Below are 23,641 nucleotides of genomic sequence, written 5' to 3'. Positions count from 1 at the left end.
CTGAGCTCCACTTACCATTAGAAGCAGTGAAATCGATGGCTACTGTGAAGTTGAGTTGTGTCCTGTTGGGAAAGAAGGGGTTGAAAAACATTAAAAAGATCAACTTGATCCAAATTAGAATACTGCCATCCAAGGACCAAACCTCTTCAACCAGGACGTTGATCAATAGTTTATTGAGTAGTTGTTATATTACTATGGCCATGGCCCTAATTGACTAACTGGTTGAATGTAGCAGTGTGAAGTAATAGCTCCATGTCCAAGGCCTGGAGTCAGGAGGGTTTCCTGTTTATCCACACAGGCATTGGCTTAATGAACACTGGGCTAATTAACATTCCACTCACCCGCCTCGGATGAAATCCACAAACGTATATTCCGACTCCACTTTGAAGGACAGCAGTGTTACCTGATGATAGTGGTGATGGTGTGGGGGTGGGGAGAAGGATAGTAGGATGACAATAGTGACTCATATAAATCATTACAATGGTGAAGCTGACAGGCAGATAGGAGGGAGGTACTTACCGTGCCGGAGTTAATGTATTTCTTTTTCTTGCCCTTCTTCTTGGGATTTAGAACCTGGTTTATGGAAAATAAAATAATGGATAAAAAAAGCATTATGAACGGAAGATGCTTGCGGTAGATATTTATATAATGTGGATGTACACATCTAGTCAAGGTACAACATAACATCAACAAAACTGAAAGGATGTTCATGACAATAGTAATCACATATGCATATACTGGTGTACAGTTCATTCGGAAAGTGTTCAGACCCCTTGACTTTTTCCACATTTTGTTACGTTACAGCCTTATTCTAAAATTGATTAAATCGTTTTTCCCCCCTCATCAATCTACACACAATACTCCATAATGACAAAGCAAAAACAGGTTTTTAGAAATTTGTGCAAATGTATAAAGAAAATTAGTATAAAATATCACATTTACATATGTATTCAGACCCTTTACTCAGTACTTTATTGAAGCACCTTTGGCAGCGATTACAGCCTCGAGTCTTCTTCGATATGACGTTACAAGTATTTGAGGAGTTTCTCTCATTCTTCTCTGCAGATCCTCTCAAGCTCTGTCAGGTTGGATGGGGAGCATCGCTGCACAGCTATTTTCAGGTCTCTTCAGAGATGTTCGATCGGGTTCAAGTCTGGCCTCTGGCCCGAAGCCACTCCTGCGTTGTCTTGGCTGTGTGCTTAGGGTCGTTGTCCTGTTGGAAGGTGAACCTTCGCCCCAGTCTGAGGTCCTGAGTGCTCTGGAGCAGGTTTTCATCAAGGATCTCTCTGTATTTTGCTCAGTTTATCTTTCCCTCGATCCTGACAAGTCTCCCTGTCCCTGCCGTTGAAAAACATCCCCACAGCATGATCCTGCCACCACCATGCTTCACAGTAGGGATGGTGCCAGGTTTCCTCCAGATGTGGCACTTGGCATTCAGGCCAAAGAGTTTAATCTTGGTTTCATCAGACCAGAGAATCTTGTTTCTCATGGTCTGAGAGACCTTTAGGTGCCTTTTGGCAAACTCCATGCGGGCTGTCATGTGGCTTTTACTGAGGAGTGGCTTCCATCTGGCCACTCTACCATAAAGGCCTGATTGGTGGAGTGCTGCAGAGATGGTTGTCCTTCTGGAAGGTTCTCCCATCCCCACAGAGGAACTCTGGAGCTCTGTTAAAGCGACCATCGGGTTCTTAGTCACCTCCCTGACCAAGACCATTCTCCCCCAATTGCTCAGTTTGGCCGGGCGGCAAGCTCTAGGAAGAGTCTTGGTGGTTCCAAACTTCTTCCATTTAAGAATGATGGAGGCCACGGTGTTCTTGGGGACCTTCAATGCTGCAGAAATTTTTTGGTACCCTTCCCCGGATCTGTGCCTCGACACAATCCTGTCTCGGAGCTCTACGGACAATTACTTCGACCTCATGGCTTGGTTTTTGCTCTGACATGCACTGTCAACTGTGTGACCTTATATAGACAGGTGTGTGTCTTTACAAATCATGTCCAATCAAGTTGTAGAAACATCTGAAGGATGATCAATGGAAACATGTTGCACCTGAGCTCAATTTCGAGTCTCATAGCAAAGGGTCTGAATACTTATGTAAATAAAGTATTTCTGTTTTAAAGTTTTAATACATTTGCAAAAATGTCTAAAAACCTGTTTTCGCTTTGTCATTATGGGGTATTGTGTGTCGATTTATGAGGAAATTGTTTTATTTAATCCATTTTAGAAGAAGGCTGTAACGTAACAAAATGTGGGAAAAGTCTTAGGGGTCTGAATACTTTCCAAATGCACTGTATGCTACTGAAAATGAACAAACATTTGTGGCTCACCTCATAGACATTAAACTGGTTTTGTCCACGCGAGAAATCTCTGTAACTTGTGGTGAACTCACCAATGAAATCGTGGCTACAGGGAAGAATAACTGACAGCATGAGACACATTCACAAAGCATTAGACATTCATGTGTAAATCAAAAAGTGCACTAAAATTACCTTCCATCTCTGTCCCAGTCATACACATCCACCTTCACTGTTCTAGGAGGGAAACAGAAAAAAAACTTTTCAAAAAATGTACAGAGAGCTCCAAAGGTATTGGGACAGTGACACATGTGTTGTTGTTTTGGCTCTGTACTCCAGCACTTTGGATTTGAAATGATACAATGACTATGAGGTTAAAATGCAGACTGTCAGCTTTAATTTGAGGGTATTTCCATCCATATCAGGTGAACCGTTAAGAAATTACCGCACTTTCTGTACATAGTCCCCCCATTTTAGGGGACCAAATATGGATGATATGGACCCGATATGGATGAAAACACCCTCAAATTAAAGCTGACAGTCTGCACTTTAACCTCATAGTCATTGTATAATGTCAAATCCAAAGTGCTGGAGTACAGAGCCAAAAAAAACAAAAAATGTGTCACTGTTCCAATACTTTCAGAGCTCACTGTATTTCATTAGACAACATGACCTTTGACACAACCACCATAGACCTATTCCTTCTAAAGAAAAGGTGTCACGCTGATACATGTCCATGAGAGGTAGGCTGATGTCCTGTCAACACAACATTGACTCACAGAGACTCCATCAGCATCGTTGACAGTGAATGGTGTGGTAACGTGGTGTGGTAACGTGGTGTGGTAACTCCGAGTCAATCCCAATAACACCAGTGCTGGCCCCTGGGAAACCAAGGCCGACTGCTGGCATTATTCTGATCGCCCCAGTGACTGACAGTTGAAATCATCATCCTGCTGCTCAGTACTGTAGAGGTTCCCCATTGGTTCCCCCAGACAGTGTCCCAATGTTTCAATCCTATTGATATCATACAACATACCTGACCTGGCGAAGATCCTTGTGGATCGAAACGCTGTCAATAAAGGTAACTGGGAGCATATTCAGTGTGCGGGCCTGTCTGTCTGTTCTAGTTTACTTCATTAGCTCAGCACCTATGTTTTTTTTAAGGATGTGCGTATGACCACAATCCTATCATACAACACAGTCATAGACAGTCACATCCCCAGCCTGAAGGACAATCATTGGTCATGCAACCTAAAGCATACTGTCCCTCTGTCCTCTCCACTCTAACCTGTCATAGTCGCCGTTACAAAGGGCCCTCACTGGGATGGTGAAGGGCTGCCACACAGGGTTCAGTGTGTTCTTAACCACCTCCGTCTTATGACAGATAGTGAACCTGGAACAGAGTAGTAGAGAAAGTTACAGAGAGGAACTCACAATGTACTTAGGTGATATCACTAGCAATCACTAGAAACAATCCCAAGATGAGGACATATGATCCTCAGAGCTAGAACCGAACACACAGACATACATTGCATACTGTTGTAAAGCATAGGAAAACATGTATGCTAGGAAACTAGGACATTTCCTCAGAAGCTACTCTCACGTTCCATCCTCGTTACTTCTGTAGAAGACCAGGAAGGGGTCAGACTTCCCAAAGAAGTCCTTCTTGTCCAGCTTGTTGGCACACAGCTGCATGGTAGCAATGTCCTGGAGAAGAACATCAACAGATAACCTTTGCATAGCATCTCACTGTAGCACACCATCAACATTCCACTGGCCACACACTTGTTGAATAAATGTTGTTTCCACATAATTTCAATGAAATTACATTGAACCAACATGGAATATCAAATCAAATCAAATTTTATGTCACATGCGCCGAAGACAACAGGTGTAGACCTTCCCGTGAAATGCTTACTTACAAGCCCTTACCTAACAATGCAGTTTTAAGAAAATAGAGTTAAGAAAACATTTACTAAATAAACTAAAGTAAAAAAAAAAAAAAAAAAAAAAACACAATAAAATAACAATAATGAATTAAATTGAAGTCTGTGCCCAGTGGGATATTACTCTATGGTCAAGTCTAACCCTAACGAATAGTCTTCTGGACAACAGCTCTAAAGTACAACAAATGTTCCGATGCTCCAACATTTAAAGCTAGTCGGACAGCATAATAACCACAGGAAACACGTTCAGCTTTAATTGTGACTCCGATCCAACCTCTTCACTTTAAGAGGAAATGAAAAAGCAACACCATACACTCCTAGAAAAAAATATTATTTGGGGTTCTATATAGAACCTTTTGGTTCTTTGGACGAGATTAAAGAGCCCTTTACTAAAACAGGTTGTATACAGTATATACTGTATATATACCCAGTTAAGGTGAAGAACCTTGAAGGTTCTATCCCTATACTCCTAGGAAAAAAAAGTTTATATCTAGAACGTTAAAGGGTACTTCGGCTGTCCCCATAGGAGAACCCTTTGAAGAACCCTTTTTGGTTGCAGGTAGAACCCTTTTGGGTTCCATGTAGAATCCTTTTTTACAGAGGGTTACACATGGAACCAAAAAGGGTTCTACCTGGAACCAAAAAGGGTTATCCTATGGGGACAGCCAAAGCACCCTTTGGAACCCTTTTTTCTAAGAGTGTACCCCAGAGTGTAATGGGGATTTTAGAAATCAACAGCTAACAAAAGCTAACCCAGTCACATCAAACTCTGAAATGACAGCTAACATTCCCTTTTAATTAGTTTGCTCCGTTTTCCATTGATATTTATATCCATATTAATGATGCTGCTGCATGATTTCGCCTGTTCAGAAAAATAGATAGCTGACGTCCGACACCGTTAGCTGGCTATGGCAGGGGGAAGATCGAATTCATATTTAGCAACATTGTTGCCAAGGTCTGAGTGGCAAACAGCAAGGTTCATACAAACCTGTGCTGTTGCAAATTAAATGCTAGCTAGAAGCAAGAGGAAATAATGTGTTCAATTAAAAGCATACACTCTTAGATAAAAAAAAAAAAGTGGTTCCATATAGAACCTTTTGGCCAGTTCAAAATTTAACTGCCACTCTGATTAAAAAAACAACTGCCAATCCATTTCAGCAACTTACATTTTAGTCATTTAGCAGACGCTCTTATTCAGAGCGACTTACAGTTAGTGAATGCACACGTTTTTCATACTGGTCCCCCATGGGAATCGAACCCACAAACCTGGCGTTGCAAGCGCCATGCTCTACCAACTGAGCTACAGGAGGCCTTGCAAGTAGCCTACCAATAAGCACATTATTTTTCAATGTATTAAAGTGGAACTGACAGCGTTTTAACTACTTTGCAGATATGAAACAAACAGACAATCATAATATCAGCCAAAAATATCAAATTCCCAGTTTAAGCTTCAAAACCAACTTTATAAGAGGTTTAAAAAATATGTTATATTTTACAAAAAATTCCATGACGTACAGTAAGGCATTGTTGGTAGAATAGATGGATGCAGTTCAATGCATGATTAATATTATTCACAAATACATTTCTTGGTAGTCCAAAAATATTGCTATCAGGTTGTAAATCACAGCTGGCCTGGTACATTGTTTGCTCCCTCCACCTATTTGGGATACACTGTTTCAGATTCAATGACTCAATATTTTGAATAAAAATGGATGACTGTAACTAAGGCTGGTAATGTCAATACAATCAAACTAGCAAGGGCATTGATCACAAGCCAGTCATAACGTGGCTAATAGGCTAGCGCACATGTCAAACAGAAGGCCCGCGGGCCGAATAGGACACACAAGTATAAATGAGTCAACAGTTGAGTCATCTTATTTATTAAATTATAGCCTGATGCGCTGAATTCAACTTCAATTGCGTTGCTTTCGTGTGTTCCGTTTACAGCGCGCAGCGGAGGGAAAGGCTACTATAATGTTGCAGTCTGGCTTCAGTTTTTAAAGCTTGACAATGAATAACCAAATAACTAAATCGCCAAAGGAGAAACGTAGGCCATTTACAGCAACATTTGAGCAGTAGACTAGGCTGGCTACTCAACTACAATACATTTTGAGTGCACCATACAGCAATGCTGCATTCAAAGGCACCGGTGATCCATGCAGTGCAAAAAAAATTTAAAACATGTTTTACGTTTAAATGTTACAACAAACCTATAGCTACGTTTCTGTTATTTGGAGTTATTAAATACTTTTTGATTAGGGTCACAGCATATTATGCACATCTGCAAGTATAGCAGCAAAGGCTGGACAAATATTATGTATCTCTTCTTTTGTTTTAATATGTTAAAATGCTATACACAGCATCCTATGCACATAGTGGACATTATAAAGGTCCATATTTTTTCTAATAAAAACAATTGCCAGTTTGGGTCGCAGTTGCACTTTTATTTGTAAAAACAATTTGGCTATGATTGAGTTTGACACCCCTTGGCTTGCGTATTTGGCATGGGTGGGCAGTTCCCATTCAGTTTTCAAAAAGTGGGTTGGGACAAGCATCCATTGGCAGGCAAGCTGCAGAAGGACGAGCAGCCTACGATTCCCCTTTGTTTCAGTGCAATTTTGACGGCCATCTAGCTTAAAAAGTTTGAGAGGGTTTATCTAATGTTCCCTTGTTAGATTTTAGCTCATCTCCCTCTGGCTAGTATTAGTTGTTGATCGTATTGTTGTTGATGTGCATAGGCAACTGAGGGAGAGATAGCCTACATTTTTATGGTGATTTGATCAATAGGACTGCGAAGTTCCCAAATGTAAGAGGACTCCCGTGGTATATACATATTTACAGAAATCCGTTCAGGTGTATTTTGTGGCTTTTGGCGATTGCGTTCTAATGAACGAAAGCCTATTCCCCCTCAGGAGACTAAAAAGATTTGGCATGGGTCCTCAGATCCTCAAAAAATTATACAGCTGCACCATCGAGAGCATCCTGACTGGTTGCATCACCGCCTGGTATGGCAACTGCTTGGCCTCCGACCGCAAGGCACTACAGAGGGTAGTGCGTACGGCCCAGTACATCACTGGGGCAAAGCTTCCTGCCATCCAGGACCTCTATACCAGGCGGTGTCAGAGGAAGGCCCTCAAAATTGTCAAAGACTCCAGCCACCCTAGTCATAGACTGATCTCTCTGCTACCGCACGGCAAGCGGTACCGGAGTGCCAAGTCTAGGTCCAAAAGACTTCTCAACAGCTTCTACCCCCAAGCCATAAGACTCCTGAACAGCTAATCATGGCTACCCGAACTATTTGCACTGCCCCCCCACCCCATCCTTTTTACGCTGCTGCTACTCTGTTAAGTATTTATGCATAGTCACTTTAACTCTACCCACATGTACATATTACCTCAACTACCTCAACTAGCCGGTGCCCCCGCACATTGACTCTGCAACGGTACCCCCCTGTATATATAGCCTCCCTACTGTCACTTTATTTTACTTCTGCTCTTTTTTTTCTCAACACTTTTTTTGTTGTTGTTTTATTTTTACTTTTTTTGTTTAAAATAAATGCACTGTTGGTTAAGGGCTGTAAGTAAGCATTTCACTGTAATGTCTGCACCTGTTGTATTCGGCGCATGTGACCAATAAAATTTGATTTGATTGGATTTGATTTGATCTAAAGTGGCTCTGTTGCTACTGCCTGTAAACACACAGTCCAGTTCAAAGAGAATGATGGCAGGCCTGTGTGGCCCATGTATGCATATAGGCCTACTGTAGCTCTGATTGGCTATGGCACACTGGTCTGTGTCCTGGACAAGACAGATGTTTTTATTAGGTTTTATTTACTGCAGTGTCTATTATAGTCCAAACTAACAGCCGCTTTCCCACTCTATATTGCTATAGAATTTTCACAAATGCCTTACTATGTCATTCCCAAACATTCTATGAATTTATTAAATGTGAAAATGACCATATCTAAGTGCTCACTTGTCAGAATTTAAAAAAAAGAAAACCAAAAAAATCATTCATATTCTTCCTGAGGGTGTATATGAACAGATTTGAATAAGATTTCATGTTGCTTAAACGCTGTCAGTTCCACTTTACTTAATTCAAATATACAAAGCCAAAGTCATATGATAAACTATAGGCTAGATAAATCAAGTTGAAACGTTATTAGAATAACTTAGCTAGCTAAACAGAAAAGGCTACTTTAATTTGCCACTTTCAAAGCTAGCCAACTAACTCTTTCAAATAAACATTATTTTTTATTATGTGATATGCCAAATAGAGCTACAGACCCAGCCTGACATTGGCAATTAGCTAACTGTTAATTTTATTCCAGTGTGGAGTCAGGTGAGGGGACTAGCCTATGTTTCATGAAGCCATTCGGAGACTGTTTCTGACTGAGAGGTTTGTATAAATTACATAATAAATTATGTTTAATAAGTCTTGGTGATCCAATAACCTAGTTAATCATTACATTACTTTTAACACAATAGCATTTTGTGTTCATTTTGGCAGATTAACTCATGCTATCGCTCCTTTTTTCTTATTATCTGGAACCAGTCTAGCAGGTAGTCCAACAGCTTAGGAGTTGGACCTGTTGCAGGAGTTGGACCTGTGGTCAAAAGGTGGCAAGTTCAAATCCCGGGCCGGGTGCTGGAAAAAAAACCGGGTGGAATTGATCTGATAACTGGAGGGCTGCTGGGTTCACATCCTCAAAACACTCCCTTACTGATGAGAGCAGAAGACACACTTCTGTTGTTCACTGTAACTAATGGACAAAGTACACTGCTCAAAAAAATAAAGGGAACACTTAAACAACACAATGTAACTCAATCACACTTCTGTGAAAATCAAACTGTCCACTTAGGAAGCAACACTGATTGACAATCAATTTCACATGCTGTTGTGCAAATGGAATAGACAACAGGTGGAAATTATAGGCAATTACCAAGACACCCCCAATAAAGAAGTGGTTCTGCAGGTGGTGACCACAGACCAGTTCCTATGCTTCCTGGCTGATGTTTTGGTAACTTTTGAATGCTGGCGGTGCTTTCACTCTAGTGGTAGCATGAGACGGAGTCTACAACCCACACAAGTGGCTCAGGTTTTGTAGCTCATCCACGATGGCACGTCAATGCGAGCTGTGGCAAGAAGGTTTGCTGTGTCTGTCAGCGTAGTGTCCAGAGCATGGAGGCGCTACCAGGAGACAGGCCAGTACATCAGGAGACGTGGAGGAGGCCGTAGGGGGGCAACAACCCAGCAGCAGGACCGCTACCTCCGCCTTTGTGCAAGGAGGAGCAGGAGGAGCACTGCCAGAGCCCTGCAAAATGACCTCCAGCAGGCCACAAATGTGCACGTGTCTGCTCAAACGGTCAGAAACAGACTCCATGAGGGTGGTATGAGGGCCCGACGTCCACAGGTGGGGGTTGTGCTTACAGCCCAACACCGTGCAGGACGTTTGGCATTTGCCAGAGAACACCAAGATTGGCAAATTCGCCACTGGCGCCCTGTGCTCTTCACAGATGAAAGCAGGTTCACACTGAGCACATGTGACAGACGTGACAGAGTCTGGAGACGCCGTGGAGAACGTTCTGCTGCCTGCAACATCCTCCAGCATGACCGGTTTGGCGGTGGGTCAGTCATAGTGTGGGGTGGCATTTCTTTGGGGGGCCGCACAGCCCTCCATGTGCTCGCCAGAGGTAGCCTGACTGCCATTAGGTACCGAGATGAGATCCTCAGACCCCTTGTGAGACCATATGCTGGTGCGGTTGGCCCTGGGTTCCTCCTAATGCAAGACAATGCTAGACCTCATGTGGTTGGAATGTGTCAGCAGTTCCTGCAAGAGGAAGGCATTGATGCTATGGACTGGCCCGCCCGTTCCCCAGACCTGAATCCAATTGAGCACATCTGCGACATCATGTCTCGCTCCATCCACCAACGCCACATTGCACCACAGACTGTCCAGGAGTTGGCGGATGCTTTAGTCCAGGTCTGGGAGGAGATCCCTCAGGAGACCATCCGCCACCTCATCAGGAGCATGCCCAGGCGTTGTAGGGAGGTCATACAGGCACGTGGAGGCCACACACACTACTGAGCCTCATTTTGACTTGTTTTAAGGACATTACATCAAAGTTGGATCAGCCTGTAGTGTGGTTTTCCACTTTAATTTTGAGGGTGACTCCAAATCCAGACCTCCATGGGTTGATAAATTTGATTTCCATTGATAATTTTTGTGTGATTTTGTTGTCAGCACATTCAACTATGTAAAGAAAAAAGTATTTAATAAGATTATTTCATTCATTCAGATCTAGGATGTGTTGTTTAAGTGTTCCCTTTATTTTTTTGAGCAGTGTATATTTTATTGTAGTGTAAAGAAGTCAGCCAGAGTTGACGTGGGTCATCATTCAAACAAAGAGATGCTTCCCTGGACACCAGTGCATATTTCCAAACTACTGTATGTCTGCATATAATGACAATACATTCAAAAAACTATGCCGGTATTATTTTGTCCATTATTTAATTGTTTATTCAATTATATTCTTAGCTCAAATTATTACTATTTAATCGTAGTAGCCATAATTCATAAATGGCACCATGCAGGGTTCTAAATGGAACCATTCTGGTTCAGTCAAGAACAACCTCTAGGTATAAAAGGGTTCTATATAGAACTTTTAGGGGTTCCATATATTAAGCAAGCGATGGAACCCTTATTGGTTCTATAAGGAACTTTATTTCTAAGCGTGTACAGAATTAATCACATTGCATGGAAGCTATTTATTTAGCCCGAGGCTCATCAATATGGATGGCTGTTTATGGTCTGTTGGTGGGGGTGCATCCGTTGGTCGGTCCACTGCTCTGTTTTGGTTAGTAGGACAGGTCCCTGGAGAGACGCCACGGGACTGAAGCATGACGTGTGGAGCCACTGTAATGAGCAGAGGGGCCTGACAGCAAGAGGGGGTATCATGGGAAATCCCTTAGCAGCCAGTTCCTGTGTGTCTGTGTGTCTGTGTGTCTGTGTGTCTGTGTCTCTCTCTCTCTCTCTCTCTCTCTCTCTCTCTCTCTCTCTCTCTCTCTCTCTCTCAATAAGTCTGGCTGCACATCTGACTGGCTGACTTACTGCAAATTGAGAAATTATATGACTAAACTCTACAAAAAGAACAAGAGACTGTATTACAAATTCAAAACCGTTTGATGTTGCCAATTATTTTAATGATTACTTAAATTGGCAAAGTGGGCAAACTTAGGCAGGAAATTCCAACAATGAGCAGTGAGCCTTCGTATTCATGCATAAAAAAACAAATTATGAAAGAAAAGCATAGTAAGTTAGAATTTTGTAACGTTAGTGTTGGAGAGGTGGAAAAATTATTGGTATCGATCAATAATGACAAACCTCCTCGCATTGACAACTTCGATGGAAAGCTACTGAGGATTGGGCATAGTACTACCACAGCAACCACGCAAGTTGTTAATGATCTTGTCAATGCCTTGGATGCTAAAAAGAGCTGTGCTGCTTTGTTTATTGACCTGTCAAAGGCGTTCGACACTGTTGATCATTCTGTTTTGCTGAAGAAGTTATCAAGAATAGGCCTGTGATACACAGCCTGTTTATGGTTTCAGAATTATCTTAGCGACAGAACTCAGGCCATCTTAACAGATGGGGTTCAATCTGAATTTCTTGAGATTCAAAAAGGAGTTCCTCAGGGTTCTATTTTGGGTCCATTATTGTTCACCTTGTATAATAATGACAGAGGAAACACTGTTAATACTTGTAACATTCATCTCTATGCAGATGATACAGTTTTGTATTCCTGTGCAACCTCAGTGCAGCAGGCCATTCGTGAACTTCAGCATGACTTTGATTCAATTCAGAAATCACTTACAAATCTTAAATTAGTGTTAAATACGAGTAAAACCAAGATCATGCTGTTCTCTAAGTCACGAGATGTTGACCCTGAGGACCTGCATATTTGCGCTACAAATGGAGCCCAAATTGAAATTGTTTCTCAATATAAGTACCTGGGTGTCTGGATTGATGACAAGTTGTCCTTCGTCATGCATAAAGAAAATCTGACTAAGAAGCTAAGATGCAAGATTGTTTTTTTATATCGAAATAAATCATGCCTCAGTACTGAAAGATTGTTCAAACAACGCTTCTCCCTTTATTGGATTTTGGTGATATTGTTTACGAGCATGCGGCAACTTCTGTTTTGAAACCCTTGGACACAGTCTACCATTCCGCAATACGTTTTATCATAGGGGACAATTTTAGGACTCATCATTGTAGTCTGTATAAAAATGTGGGATGGACCTCTCTGTCTGTAAGAAGAGAGCTGCATTCTCTTTTATTTATTTACAAAGCAATCTGACAGAAACTCCCTTCATATGTAACTTCATTAATTATGTTAAGAATCATAAGTTACCAAACCCGTTCTCAGGAATGGATAACACTAGAGATCCCTTCAGTCTCCACAGATTTGGGAAAATCTGCGTTTAGTTTTTTTGCCCCTAATTTGTGGAACAATCTGCAGAATTCACTGCAGTTAGACGTGCTGGTGCCACTCAGGCAGTTTAAATGATTGATTGAGGAACTCTATGTAGTTGAATGTGATTGCTTTTATTGAATATGTTTATTTTGTTATTGTGTGCTGAATTATATTGTTTTATTATTCTGATTTTATTGTAATGTATACAGGGCTCTCTTGTAAAATATAATGTAAATCTCAGTGTGACTCCCTGTTTAAATAAAAGGTTAAATAAATAATGGTAGCTGACTCTACAGTCGTGGTCAAACGTTTTGAGAATGACACAAGTATTGGTCTTCACAAAGTTTGCTGCTTCAGCGTTTTTAGATATTTTTGTCAGCTGTCTTGCCAAGCTGAACCTTGGCAAGACGGAGCTGCTCTTCCTCCCGGGGAAGGACTGCCCGCTCCATGATCTCGCCATCACGGTTGACAACTCCATTGTGTCCTCCTCCCAGAGTGCAAAGAACCTTGGCGTGAACCTGGACAACACCCTGTCGTTCTCCGCTAACATCAAAGCGGTGACCAGATCCTGCAGGTTCATGCTCTACAACATTCGCAGAGTACGACCCTATTTTACACAGAAAGCGGCACAGGTCCTAATCCAGGCACTTGTCATCTCCCGTCTGGATTACTGCAACTTGCTGTTGGCTGGGCTCCCTGCCTGTGCCATTAAACCCCTACAACTTATCCAGAACGCCGCAGCCCGTCTGGTGTTCGACCTTCCCAAGTTCTCTCATGTCACCCTGCTCCTCCGCACACTCCACTGGCTTCCAGTTGAGGCTCGCATCTACTACAAGACCATGGTGCTTGCCTACGGAGCTGTGAGGGGAACGGCACCTCCTTACCTTCAGGCTCTGATCAGACCCTACACCCAAACGAGGGCACTACGTTCATCCACCTCTGGCCTGCTAGCTCCCCTACCTCTACGGAAGCACAGTTCCCGCTCAGTCCAGTCAAAGCTATTCGCTGCTCTGGCACCCCAATGGTGGAACAAGCTCCCCCACGACGCCAGGACAGCGGAGTCACTGACCACCTTCCGGAGACACTTGAAACCCTACCTCTTTAAGGAATACCTGGAATAGTATAAAGTAATCCTTCAACCCACCCCCCCATGAAGAAAATTTAAAAAAGAGGAGAAAAAAAAGTGGTTGTCCCACTGGCTATCATAAGTTGAATGCACCAATTTGTAAGTCGCTCTGGATAAGAGCGTCTGCTAAATGATGTAAATGTAAATCTAATGTTACTATGGTATACTGAAGTATAATTACAAGCATTCCATAAGTGTCAAAGGCTTTTATTGACAATTACATTAAGTTTATGCAAAGAGTCAATATTTGCAATGTTGACCCTTCTTTTTCAAGACCTCTGCAATCCACCCTGGCATGCTGTCAATTAACTTCTGGGCCACATCCTGACAGATGGCAGCCCATTCTTGCATAATCAATGCTTGGAGTTTGTCAGAATTTGTGGGTTTTTGTTTGTCCACCCGCCTCTTGAGGATTGACCACAAGTTCTGAATGGGATTAAGGTCTGGGGAGTTTCCTGGCCATGGACCCAAAATGTCGATGTTTTGTTTCTCGAGCCACTTAGTTATCACTTTTGCCTTATGGCAAGATGCTCCATCATGCTGGAAAAGGCATTGTTCGTCACCAAACTGTTCTTGGATGGTTGGGAGAAGTTGCTCTCGGAGGATGTGTTGGTACCATTTTTTATTCAAGGCTGTGTTCTTAGGCAAAATTATGAGTGAGCCCACTCCCTTGGCTGAGAAGCAACCCCACACATGAATGGTCTCAGGATGCTTTACTGTTGGCATGACACAGGACTGATGGTAGCGCTCACCTTGTCGTCTCTGGACAAGCTTTTTTCCAGATGCCCCAAACAATCGGAAAGGGGATTCATCAGAGAAAATGACTTTACCCCAGTCCTCAGCAGTCCAATCCCTGTACCTTTTGCAGAATATCAGTCTGTTCCTGATGTTTTTCCTGGAGAGAAGTGGCTACCTCGCTGCCCTTCTTGACACCAGGCCATCCTCCAAAAGTCTTTGCCTCACTTTGCGTGCAGATGCACTCACACCTGCCTGCTGCCATTGCTGAGCAAGCTTTGCACTGGTGGTGCCCCGATCCCGCAGCTGAATCAAATTTAGGAGACGGTCCTGGCGCTTGCTGGACTTTCTTGGGCGCCCTGAAGCCTTCTTCACAACAATTTAACCTCTCTCCTTGAAGTTCTTGATGATCCGATAAATGGTTGATTTAGGTGCAATCTTACTAGCAGCAATATCCTTGCCTGTGAAGCCCTTTTTGTGCAAAGCAATGATGACAGCACATGTTTCCTTGCAGGTAACCATGTTTAACAGAGGAAGAACAATGATTTCAAGCACCACCCTCCTTTTAAAGCTTCCAGTCTGTTATTCTAACTCAATCAGCATGACAGAGTGATCTCCAGCCTTGTCCTCGTCAACACTCTCACCTGTGTTAACGAGAGAATCACTGACATGATGTCAGCTGGTCCTTTTGTGGCAGGGCTGAAATGCAGTGGAAATGTTTTTTGGGGATTAAGTTAATGTTTATGGCAAAGAGGGACTTTGCAATTCATCTGATCACTCTTCATAACATTCTGGAGTATATGCAAATTGCCATCATAAAAACTGAGGCAGCAGACTTTGTGAAAATTAATATTTGTGTCATTCTCAAAACTTTTGACCACGACTGTATATCCACTCCTATCTGTCATATCTTTAATCTGAGCCTAGAGAAAAGTCTTTGTCCTCAGGCCTGGAGGGAAGCCAAAGTCATTCCGCTACCCAAGAATGGTAAAGCGGCCTTTACTGGTTCTAACAGCCGACCTATCAGTTTGCTGCTATCTCTTAGCCAACTGTTGGAAAAAATGGTGTTTGATAAAATACAATACTATTTCTCTGTAAACAAATTAACAACAGACTTTCAGCATGCTTATAGAGAAGGGCACTCAACATGTACTGCACTGACACAAATGACTGATGATTGGTGAAAATTTTTTTTATTTTTTATTTATTTAAGATTGTGGGAGTTGTACTGTTAGATTTCAGTGCAGTCTTTGATATTATTGACCATAACCTATTGTTGAAAAAACTTAAGTGTTATGGCTTTTTCTACTTCAGCCCAGAATCCACGATTTGGCAATTATCTAATACACTGCTCAAAAAAATAAAGGAAACACTTAAACAACACAATGTAACTCCAAGTCAATCACACTTCTGTGAAATCAAACTGTCCACTTAGGAAGCAACATTGATTGACAATCAATTTCACATGCTGTTGTGCAAATGGAATAGACAACAGGTGGAAATTATAGGCAATTAGCAAGACACCCCCAATAAAGGACTGGTTTTGCAGGTGGTGACCACAGACCATTTCTCAGTTCCTATGCTTCCTGGCTGATGTTTTGGTAACTTTTGAATGCTGGCGGTGCTTTCACTCTAGTGGTAGCATGAGACGGAGTCTACAACCCACACAAGTGGCTCAGGTAGTGCAGCTCATCCAGGATGGCACATCAATGCGAGCTGTGGCAAGAAGGTTTGCTGTGTCTGTCAGCGTAGTGTCCAGAGCATGGAGGCGCTACCAGGAGACAGGCTAGTACATCAGGAGACGTGGAGTTCCTCCTAATGCAAGACAATGCTAGACCTCATGTGGCTGGAGTGTGTCAGCAGTTCCTGCAAGAGGAAGGCATTGATGCTATGGACTGGCCTGCCCGTTCCCCAGACCTGAATCCAATTGAGCACATCTGGGACATCATGTCTCGCTCCATCCACCAATGCCACATTGCACCACAGACTGTACAGGAGTTGGCGGATGCTTTAGTCCAGGTCTGGGAGGAGATCCCTCAGGAGACCATCCGCCACCTCATCAGGAGCATGCCCAGGCGTTGTAGGGAGGTCATACAGGCACGTGGAGGCCACACACTACTGAGCCTTATTTTGACTTGTTTTAAGGACATTACATCAAAGTTGGATCAGCCTGTAGTGTGGTTTTCCACTTTAATTTTGAGGGTGACTCCAAATCCAGACCTCCATGGGTTGATAAATTTGATTTCCATTGATAATTTTTGTGTGATTTTGTTGTCAGCACATTCAACTATGTAAAGAAAAAAGTATTTAATGAGATTATTTCATTCATTCAGATCTAGGATGTGTTCTTTTAGTGTTCCCTTTATTTTTTTGAGCAGTGTAGAACATAGAGGGTATTCTTTAATGGAAACTTCTCTAATGTTAAACATTTAATGTGTGGTGTACCGCAGGGCAGCTCTCTAGGCCCTCTACTCTTTTCTATTTTTACCAATGACCTGCCACTGGTATTAAACAAAGCCTGTGTGTCCATGTGTGCTGATGATTCAACCATATACGGGTCAGCAACCACAGCTAATGAAGTCACTGAAACCCTTAACAAGGAGTTGCAGTCAGTTTTGGAATGGGTGGCCAGTAATAAACTGGTCCTGAACATCTGTAAAACTAAGAGCATTGTATTTGGTACAAATCATTCCCTAAGTTCTAGACCTCAGCTGAATCTGGTAATGAATAGTAGGCTCTTGAACAAGTTGAGGAGACTAAATTACTTGGTGTTACCTTAGATTGTAAACTGTCATGGTCAAAATATATAGATTCAATGGTTGTAAAGATGGGGAGAGGTCTGTCCGTGATAAAGAGATGCTCTGCTTTTTGACACCACAATCCACAAAGCAAGTCCTGCAGGCTCTAGTTGTATATTATCTTGATTATTGTCCAGTGATATGGTCAGGTGCTGCAAAGAAAGACCTAGTTAAGCTGCAGCTGGCCTAGAAAAGAGCGGCACGTCTTGCTCTTCATTGTAATAAGAGGGCTAATATCAATACTATGCACGCCAGAATCTCTTGGCTAAGAGACTGACCCCATCACTTCTTGTTTTTATAAGCATCAATGTATTGAATAATTCCAAATTGTTTGCATAGCCAACTTACACACAGCACTGATACACACACTTACCCCACCAGACATGCCACCAGGTTTGTTTTTCCACAGCCCCCAGGTTCAGAACAAATTCAAGGAAACGTACAATATTATACAGAGCCATGATTGCATGAAACTCCCCTCCATCTCATAATGCCCAAGTGATCAGCAAACCTGGTTTATACAGGCCCCTGTAGCTCAGTTGGTAGAGCGTGGCGCTTGCAACACCAGGGTTGTGGGTCCGATTCCCACGGGGGGCCAGTATGAAAATGTATGCACTCACTAACTGTAAGTCACACTGGATAAGATCGTCTGCTAAATGACTAAAATGTAAATGTAAAGCAATGCCTCTCCCCCACGTGACCTACTTGTTGTGTGTATGTACTGACGTCGCGTTAATGTATGTCAATTAATTGTGAAGTCTGTATTGTATTTTTCGTTTTGTGTCGGAACCCAGTAAGACTAGCTGCTGCAATTGGTGTCGCCTAATGGGGATCCTAATAAAAATCTAAAACTTGTCACCAAATGGATGAGATGCTCAGAGTTGGAATGAAGGAATGTAATTAATACTGGAGGGTTTTGACAGGGGAGTTGGGAATAATTGCATGTGTGTCTTTGTGTGTGTGTGTGTGTGTGTGTGTGTGTGTGTGTGTGTGTGTGTGTATTGAGGGGAGCACTACAAAGGGAAATGTTCAAATAACGAAGTGAAACATTTAAGAGAAGAGGGAACAGCCAGGGAGCGTCAGCCATTTTTGAAAATATAAAGAGAGATGGGATAAAAGAGGTCCTCACCCTCCTGAGAGTCAACTACAGTATGTGAATGGCAAAGCGATCCAGAAGAAGAGCTTAGACATTACGGATCCATATAATCCCTCGGGTTTTACTGCCACTCTTCTCCACAACAATGGCTGAAACATTAGCTGACTCTCGTGGCCGCTGGCTCAGAGGGGAATAGCTGACTTGTCAGATACTGACCCTACAGTTACTTAGCTCCTCCGCCGTGAAGATAATGGCACCTAATTTCTTCCCAGGAATCCCACTGTGAAAGAGAAAAAGAGCAGGAGGAGAGAGAGAGAGTGATGGAAATAGAGAGAGAGACAGAAAGAGATATTTTAATACTAATGACATTACCATACATAGTCATATAGTCACAGGCCCACTCTTTGTATCATACTATCCAGGTCTGTGCCCAAACAGTTTGAGCTTCTACTTCTAATAATCCACCTTTCCAGAAATAAGTCTCTCACTGTTGCCGCTTGCTACAGACCCCCCTCAGCCCCCAGCTGTGCCCTGGATACCATATGTGAATTGATTGCCCCCCATTTATCCTCAGAGTTCGTACTGCTTGGTGACCTAAATTGGGATATGCTTAACACCCCGGCCATCCTACAATCCAAACTAGATGCCCTCAATCTCACACAAATTATCAACGAACCTACCAGGTACAACCCTAAATCCGTAAACATGGGTACCCTCATAGATATCATCCTGACTAACTTACCCTCTAAATACACCTCCGCTGTCTTCAACCAGGATCTCAGCGATCACTGCCTTATTGCCTGCGTCCGTAACGGGTCCGCGGTCAAACGACCACCCCTCATCACTGTCAAACGCTCCCTAAAACACTTTAGCGAGCAGGCCTTCCTAATTGACCTGGCCCAGGTATCCTGGATGGATATAGATCTCATTCCGTCAGTAGAGGATGCCTGGTTGTTCTTTAAAAGTAATTTCCTCTCAATCTTAAATAAACATGCCCCATTCAAAAAATACAGAACTAAGAACAGATATAGCCCCTGGTTCTCCTCAGACTTGACTGCACTTGACCAGCACAAAAACATCTTGTGGCGTACTGCATTAGCATCAAATAGCCCCCGCGATATGCAACTTTTCAGGGAAGTTAGGAACCAATATACACAAGCAGTCAGGAAAGCAAAGGCTAACTTTTTCAAACAGAAATTTGCATCCTGTAGCACTAACTCCAAAAAGTTTTGGGACACTGTAAAGTCCATGGAGAATAAGAGCACTTCCTCCCAGCTGCCCACTGCACTGAGGCTAGGAAACACTATCACCACCGATAAATCTACAATAATCGAGAATTTCAACAAGCATTTTGCTATGGCTGGCCATGCTTTCCACCTGGCTACCACTACCCCGGCCACCAACTCTGCACCCTCCGCTGCAACTTGCCCATGCCCCCCGCTTCTCCTTCACACAAATTCAGACAGCTGATGTTCTGAAAGAGCTGCAAAATCTGGACCCCTACAAATCAGCTGGGCTAGACAATCTGGACCCTTTCTTTCTAAAACTAGCCGCAGAAATTGTCGCAACCCCTATTACTAGCCTGTTCAACCTCTCTTTCGTAACGTCTGAGATCCCCAGAGATTGGAAAGCTGCCGCGGTCATCCCCCTCTTCAAAGGGGGTGACACTCTAGATCCAAACTGTTACAGACCTATATCCATCCTGCCCTGCCTTTCGAAAGTATTTGAAAGCCAAGTTAACAAACAGATCACCAACCATTTCGAATCCCACCGTACCTTCTCCGCTATGCAATCCGGTTTCGAGCTGGTCATGGGTGCACTTCAGCCACGCTCAAGGTCCTAAACGATATTATAACCACGATCGATAATAGACAGTACTGTGCAGCCGTCTTCATCGACCTGGCCAAGGCTTTCGACTCTGTCAACCACCGCATTCTTATTGGCAGACTAAATAGCCTTGGTTTCTCAAATGACTGCCTCGCCTGGTTCACCAACTACTTCTCAGATAGAGTTCAATGTGTGAAATCGGAGGGCCTGTTGTCTGGACCTATGACAGTCTCTATGGGGGTGCCACAGGGTTCAATTCTTGGGCCGACTCTTTTCTCCGTGTATATCAATGATGTCGCTCTTGCTGCTGGTGACTCTCAGATCCACCTCTACGCAGACGACACCATTTTGTAGCCTCCAACTGCTCTTAAACACTAGTAAAACTAAATGCATGCTCTTCAATCGAACGCTGCTGGCACCCGCCCACCCGACTAGAATCACTACTCTCGACGGGTCTGACCTAGAGTATGTGGACAACTACAAATACCTAGGTGTCTGGTTAGACTGTAAACTCTCCTTCCAGACTCACATTAAGAATCTCCAATCCAAAGTTAAATCTAGAATCGGCTTCCTATTTCGCAACAAAGCCTCCTTCACTCATGCTGCCAAACATGCCCTCGTAAAACTGACTATCCTACTGATCCTTGACTTCGGCGATGTCATTTACAAAATAGCCTCCAACACTCTACTCAGCAAATTGGATGTAGTCTATCACAGTGCCATCCGTTTTGTCTCCAAAGCCCCATACACTACCCACCACTGTGACCTGTACGCTCTTGTTGGCTGGTCCTCACTACATGTTCGTCGTCAAACCCACTGGCTCCAGGCCATCTATAAATCACTGCTAGGCAAATCCCCGCCTTATCTTAGCTCATTGGTCACCATAGCAGCACCCACCCGTAGTCTGCGCTCCAGCAGGTATATCTCACTGGTCATTCCCAAAGCCAACACCTCCTTTGGCCGCCATTCCTTCCAGTTCTCTGCTGCCAATGACTGGAACGAATTGCAAAAATCTCTGAAGCTGGAGACTCTTATCTCCCTCACTAACTTTAAGCATCAGTTGTCAGAGCACCTTACCGATCACTGCACATGTACACAGCCCATCTGAAATTAGCCCACCCAACTACCTCATCCCTATATTGTTATTTATTTTGCTCTTTTGCACCCCAGTATCTCTATTTGCACATAATCTCTTGCACATCTAGCATTCCAGTGTTAATACTAATTGTAATTATTTTGCACTATAGCCTATTTATTGCCTTACCTCCATAACTTGCTACATTTGCACACACTGTATATATATTTTCTGTTGTATTTTGAGACCTTATGTTTTTTTTTAACCCATATGTAACTATGTGTTGTTGTTTTTATCGCACTGCTTGGCTTTATCTTGGCCAGGTCGCAGTTGTAAATGAGAACTTGTTCTCAACTGGCTTACCTGGTTAAATAAAGGTGAAATAAAAAATAAATAAAAAATGTCGGAATACTGAGGCAGCATTCATTAACCATGTAAGCAGGGTTGGGTAGGTTACTTTCTAAATCTAATCCTTTACGTTTACTAGTTACCTGTCCAAAATTGTAATCAGTAACGTAACTTTTGGATTACCCAAACTCAGTAACGTAATCGGACTATTTTCAGTTACTTTTAGATGACTTCCCCCTAAGAGGTATTAGAAGAAGACAAACATGAATATTACCAATTGAACGACATCTATTGCAGGATAAATCAATGTTAGAGTTTACATGGCTGGCCATAAATGGATGTCGCATTTTACTTTATGGGTTGGTTATGTAGGCTTCTTCCAACCCATTGCTTTCTGCTACAGATAATAATACGATTAGGCTATATCTTTCCATAAAATAAAATAAAAGTCTGTCAGATTTTCAGTAATTCCAATGCATTTAATACCCCTTGATCTTCAAGAATTGGACTTGGAAATATGGAAATATATACTGAGCAAAAATATAAATGCAACATGCAATAATTTCTAAGATTTTACCGAGGTACAGTTCATATAAGGAAATCAGTCGATTGAAATAAATAAATTAGGCCCTAATCTATGGATTTCACATGACTGGGAATACAGATCTGCATCGGTTGGTCACAGATACAGTAACTTTAAAAAAAGGTAGGGGCGTGGATCAGAAAACCAGTCAGTATCTGGTGTGACCACTATTTGCCTCATGCAGCGCGACATCTCCTTCGCATAGAGTTGATCAGGCTGTTGATTTTGGACTTTGGAATGTTCTCCCACTCCTCTTCAATGGTTGTGCGAAGTTGCTGGATATTGGCGGGAACTGGAACACGTTGATCCTGAGTATCCCAAACATGCACAATGGGTGACATGTCTGGTGAGTATGCAGGCCATTGAAGAACTGGGACATTTTCAGCTTCCAGGAATTGTGTACAGGGCCTTGCGACATGGGGCCATGCATTATCATGCTGAAACATGAGGTGATGGCGGCGGATGAATGGCATGACAATGGGCCTCAGGACCTCGTCATGGTATCTCTGTGCATTCAAATTGCCATCAATAAAATGAAATTGTGTTCGTTGTCCATAGATTATGCCTGCCCATACCATAACCCCACCGCCACCATGGAGCACTCTGTTCACAACGTTGATATTAGCAAACCACTCGCCCACATGGTCTGCGGTTGTGAGGCCGGTTGGACGTACTGCCAAATTCTCTAAAACGACATTAGAGGTGGTTTATGGTAGAGAAATTAACATTAAAATCTCAGCAACAGCTCTGATGGACATTCCTGCAGTCAAGCATGCCAATTGCACCCTCCCTCAAAAACTTGAGATATCCGTGGCATTGTGTTATGTGACAAAATTGCACATTTGTGACTCATTTCAGGAAACTAGGCATATGTCGCACGTCACTACATCACAGGCGAGCCATTTGAATGTAAACCTTTAAAAAAAAATCTAAATGCATTTTTTTGGCATAAATGCCTTCTCCAACATGTGAACTTTCATGTGCCTTAATAACAAACTTGTGTGCCATCTGTAAATACAAATAAAATTGTTAAATTACGAGCCTAGTTGGTTTAGACAGAAGAAAAAGACAGCATCCTTCCCACTAGCCATGATTGGCTGAGAAAATGAGTGGGCTGGAAATGCAGAGAGATCGAGTTTTGAAATCAGTGGAATTAGAGTGGGAGAGCTAAGGAGTGGGAGAAAACACCCGTCTCCGGATTACATCTTCAAACTAAGGGCAACCAGGGCATCCATGACAGAGAGGGAGAAGTGTCCATCCATGTATACATTTTCAGATATTACAAATTTCAAATTTTGTCAGAAAGTCGTTTTCATTTCAAGTTAAAGTGTACTGTTA

General features: G+C 42.7%; 1 protein-coding gene across 2 annotated transcripts in view; it reads right to left on the bottom strand.

Annotated features, from left to right (window-relative positions):
* The window catches only part of LOC121537383 (copine-9-like), a 109,110-nt gene that overhangs the window by 25,275 nt on the left and 60,194 nt on the right, over positions 1-23,641 (bottom strand). The window contains exons 8-17 of one of the 2 annotated variants that reach the window (XM_045206900.1): positions 22,535-22,578; positions 22,105-22,117; positions 18,687-18,750; positions 3,896-3,999; positions 3,581-3,685; positions 2,488-2,529; positions 2,326-2,401; positions 520-573; positions 342-403; positions 16-62 (exon numbers count right to left, since the gene is read on the bottom strand). In XM_045206900.1, the coding sequence (XP_045062835.1) occupies positions 16-62; positions 342-403; positions 520-573; positions 2,326-2,401; positions 2,488-2,529; positions 3,581-3,685; positions 3,896-3,999; positions 18,687-18,750; positions 22,105-22,117; positions 22,535-22,578 (611 nt within the window). The remainder of the gene's footprint in view (positions 1-15; positions 63-341; positions 404-519; positions 574-2,325; positions 2,402-2,487; positions 2,530-3,580; positions 3,686-3,895; positions 4,000-18,686; positions 18,751-22,104; positions 22,118-22,534; positions 22,579-23,641) is intronic. The other variant, XM_041845023.2, reaches the window with a different exon arrangement.

This window comes from Coregonus clupeaformis, chromosome 24, assembly GCF_020615455.1.
Source record: "Coregonus clupeaformis isolate EN_2021a chromosome 24, ASM2061545v1, whole genome shotgun sequence".
In the NCBI taxonomy this organism is placed as follows: Eukaryota; Metazoa; Chordata; class Actinopteri; order Salmoniformes; family Salmonidae; genus Coregonus; species Coregonus clupeaformis.
Note: the sequence above shows the minus strand (reverse complement) of the source record. Positions and strands in the feature narration are given on the sequence as shown.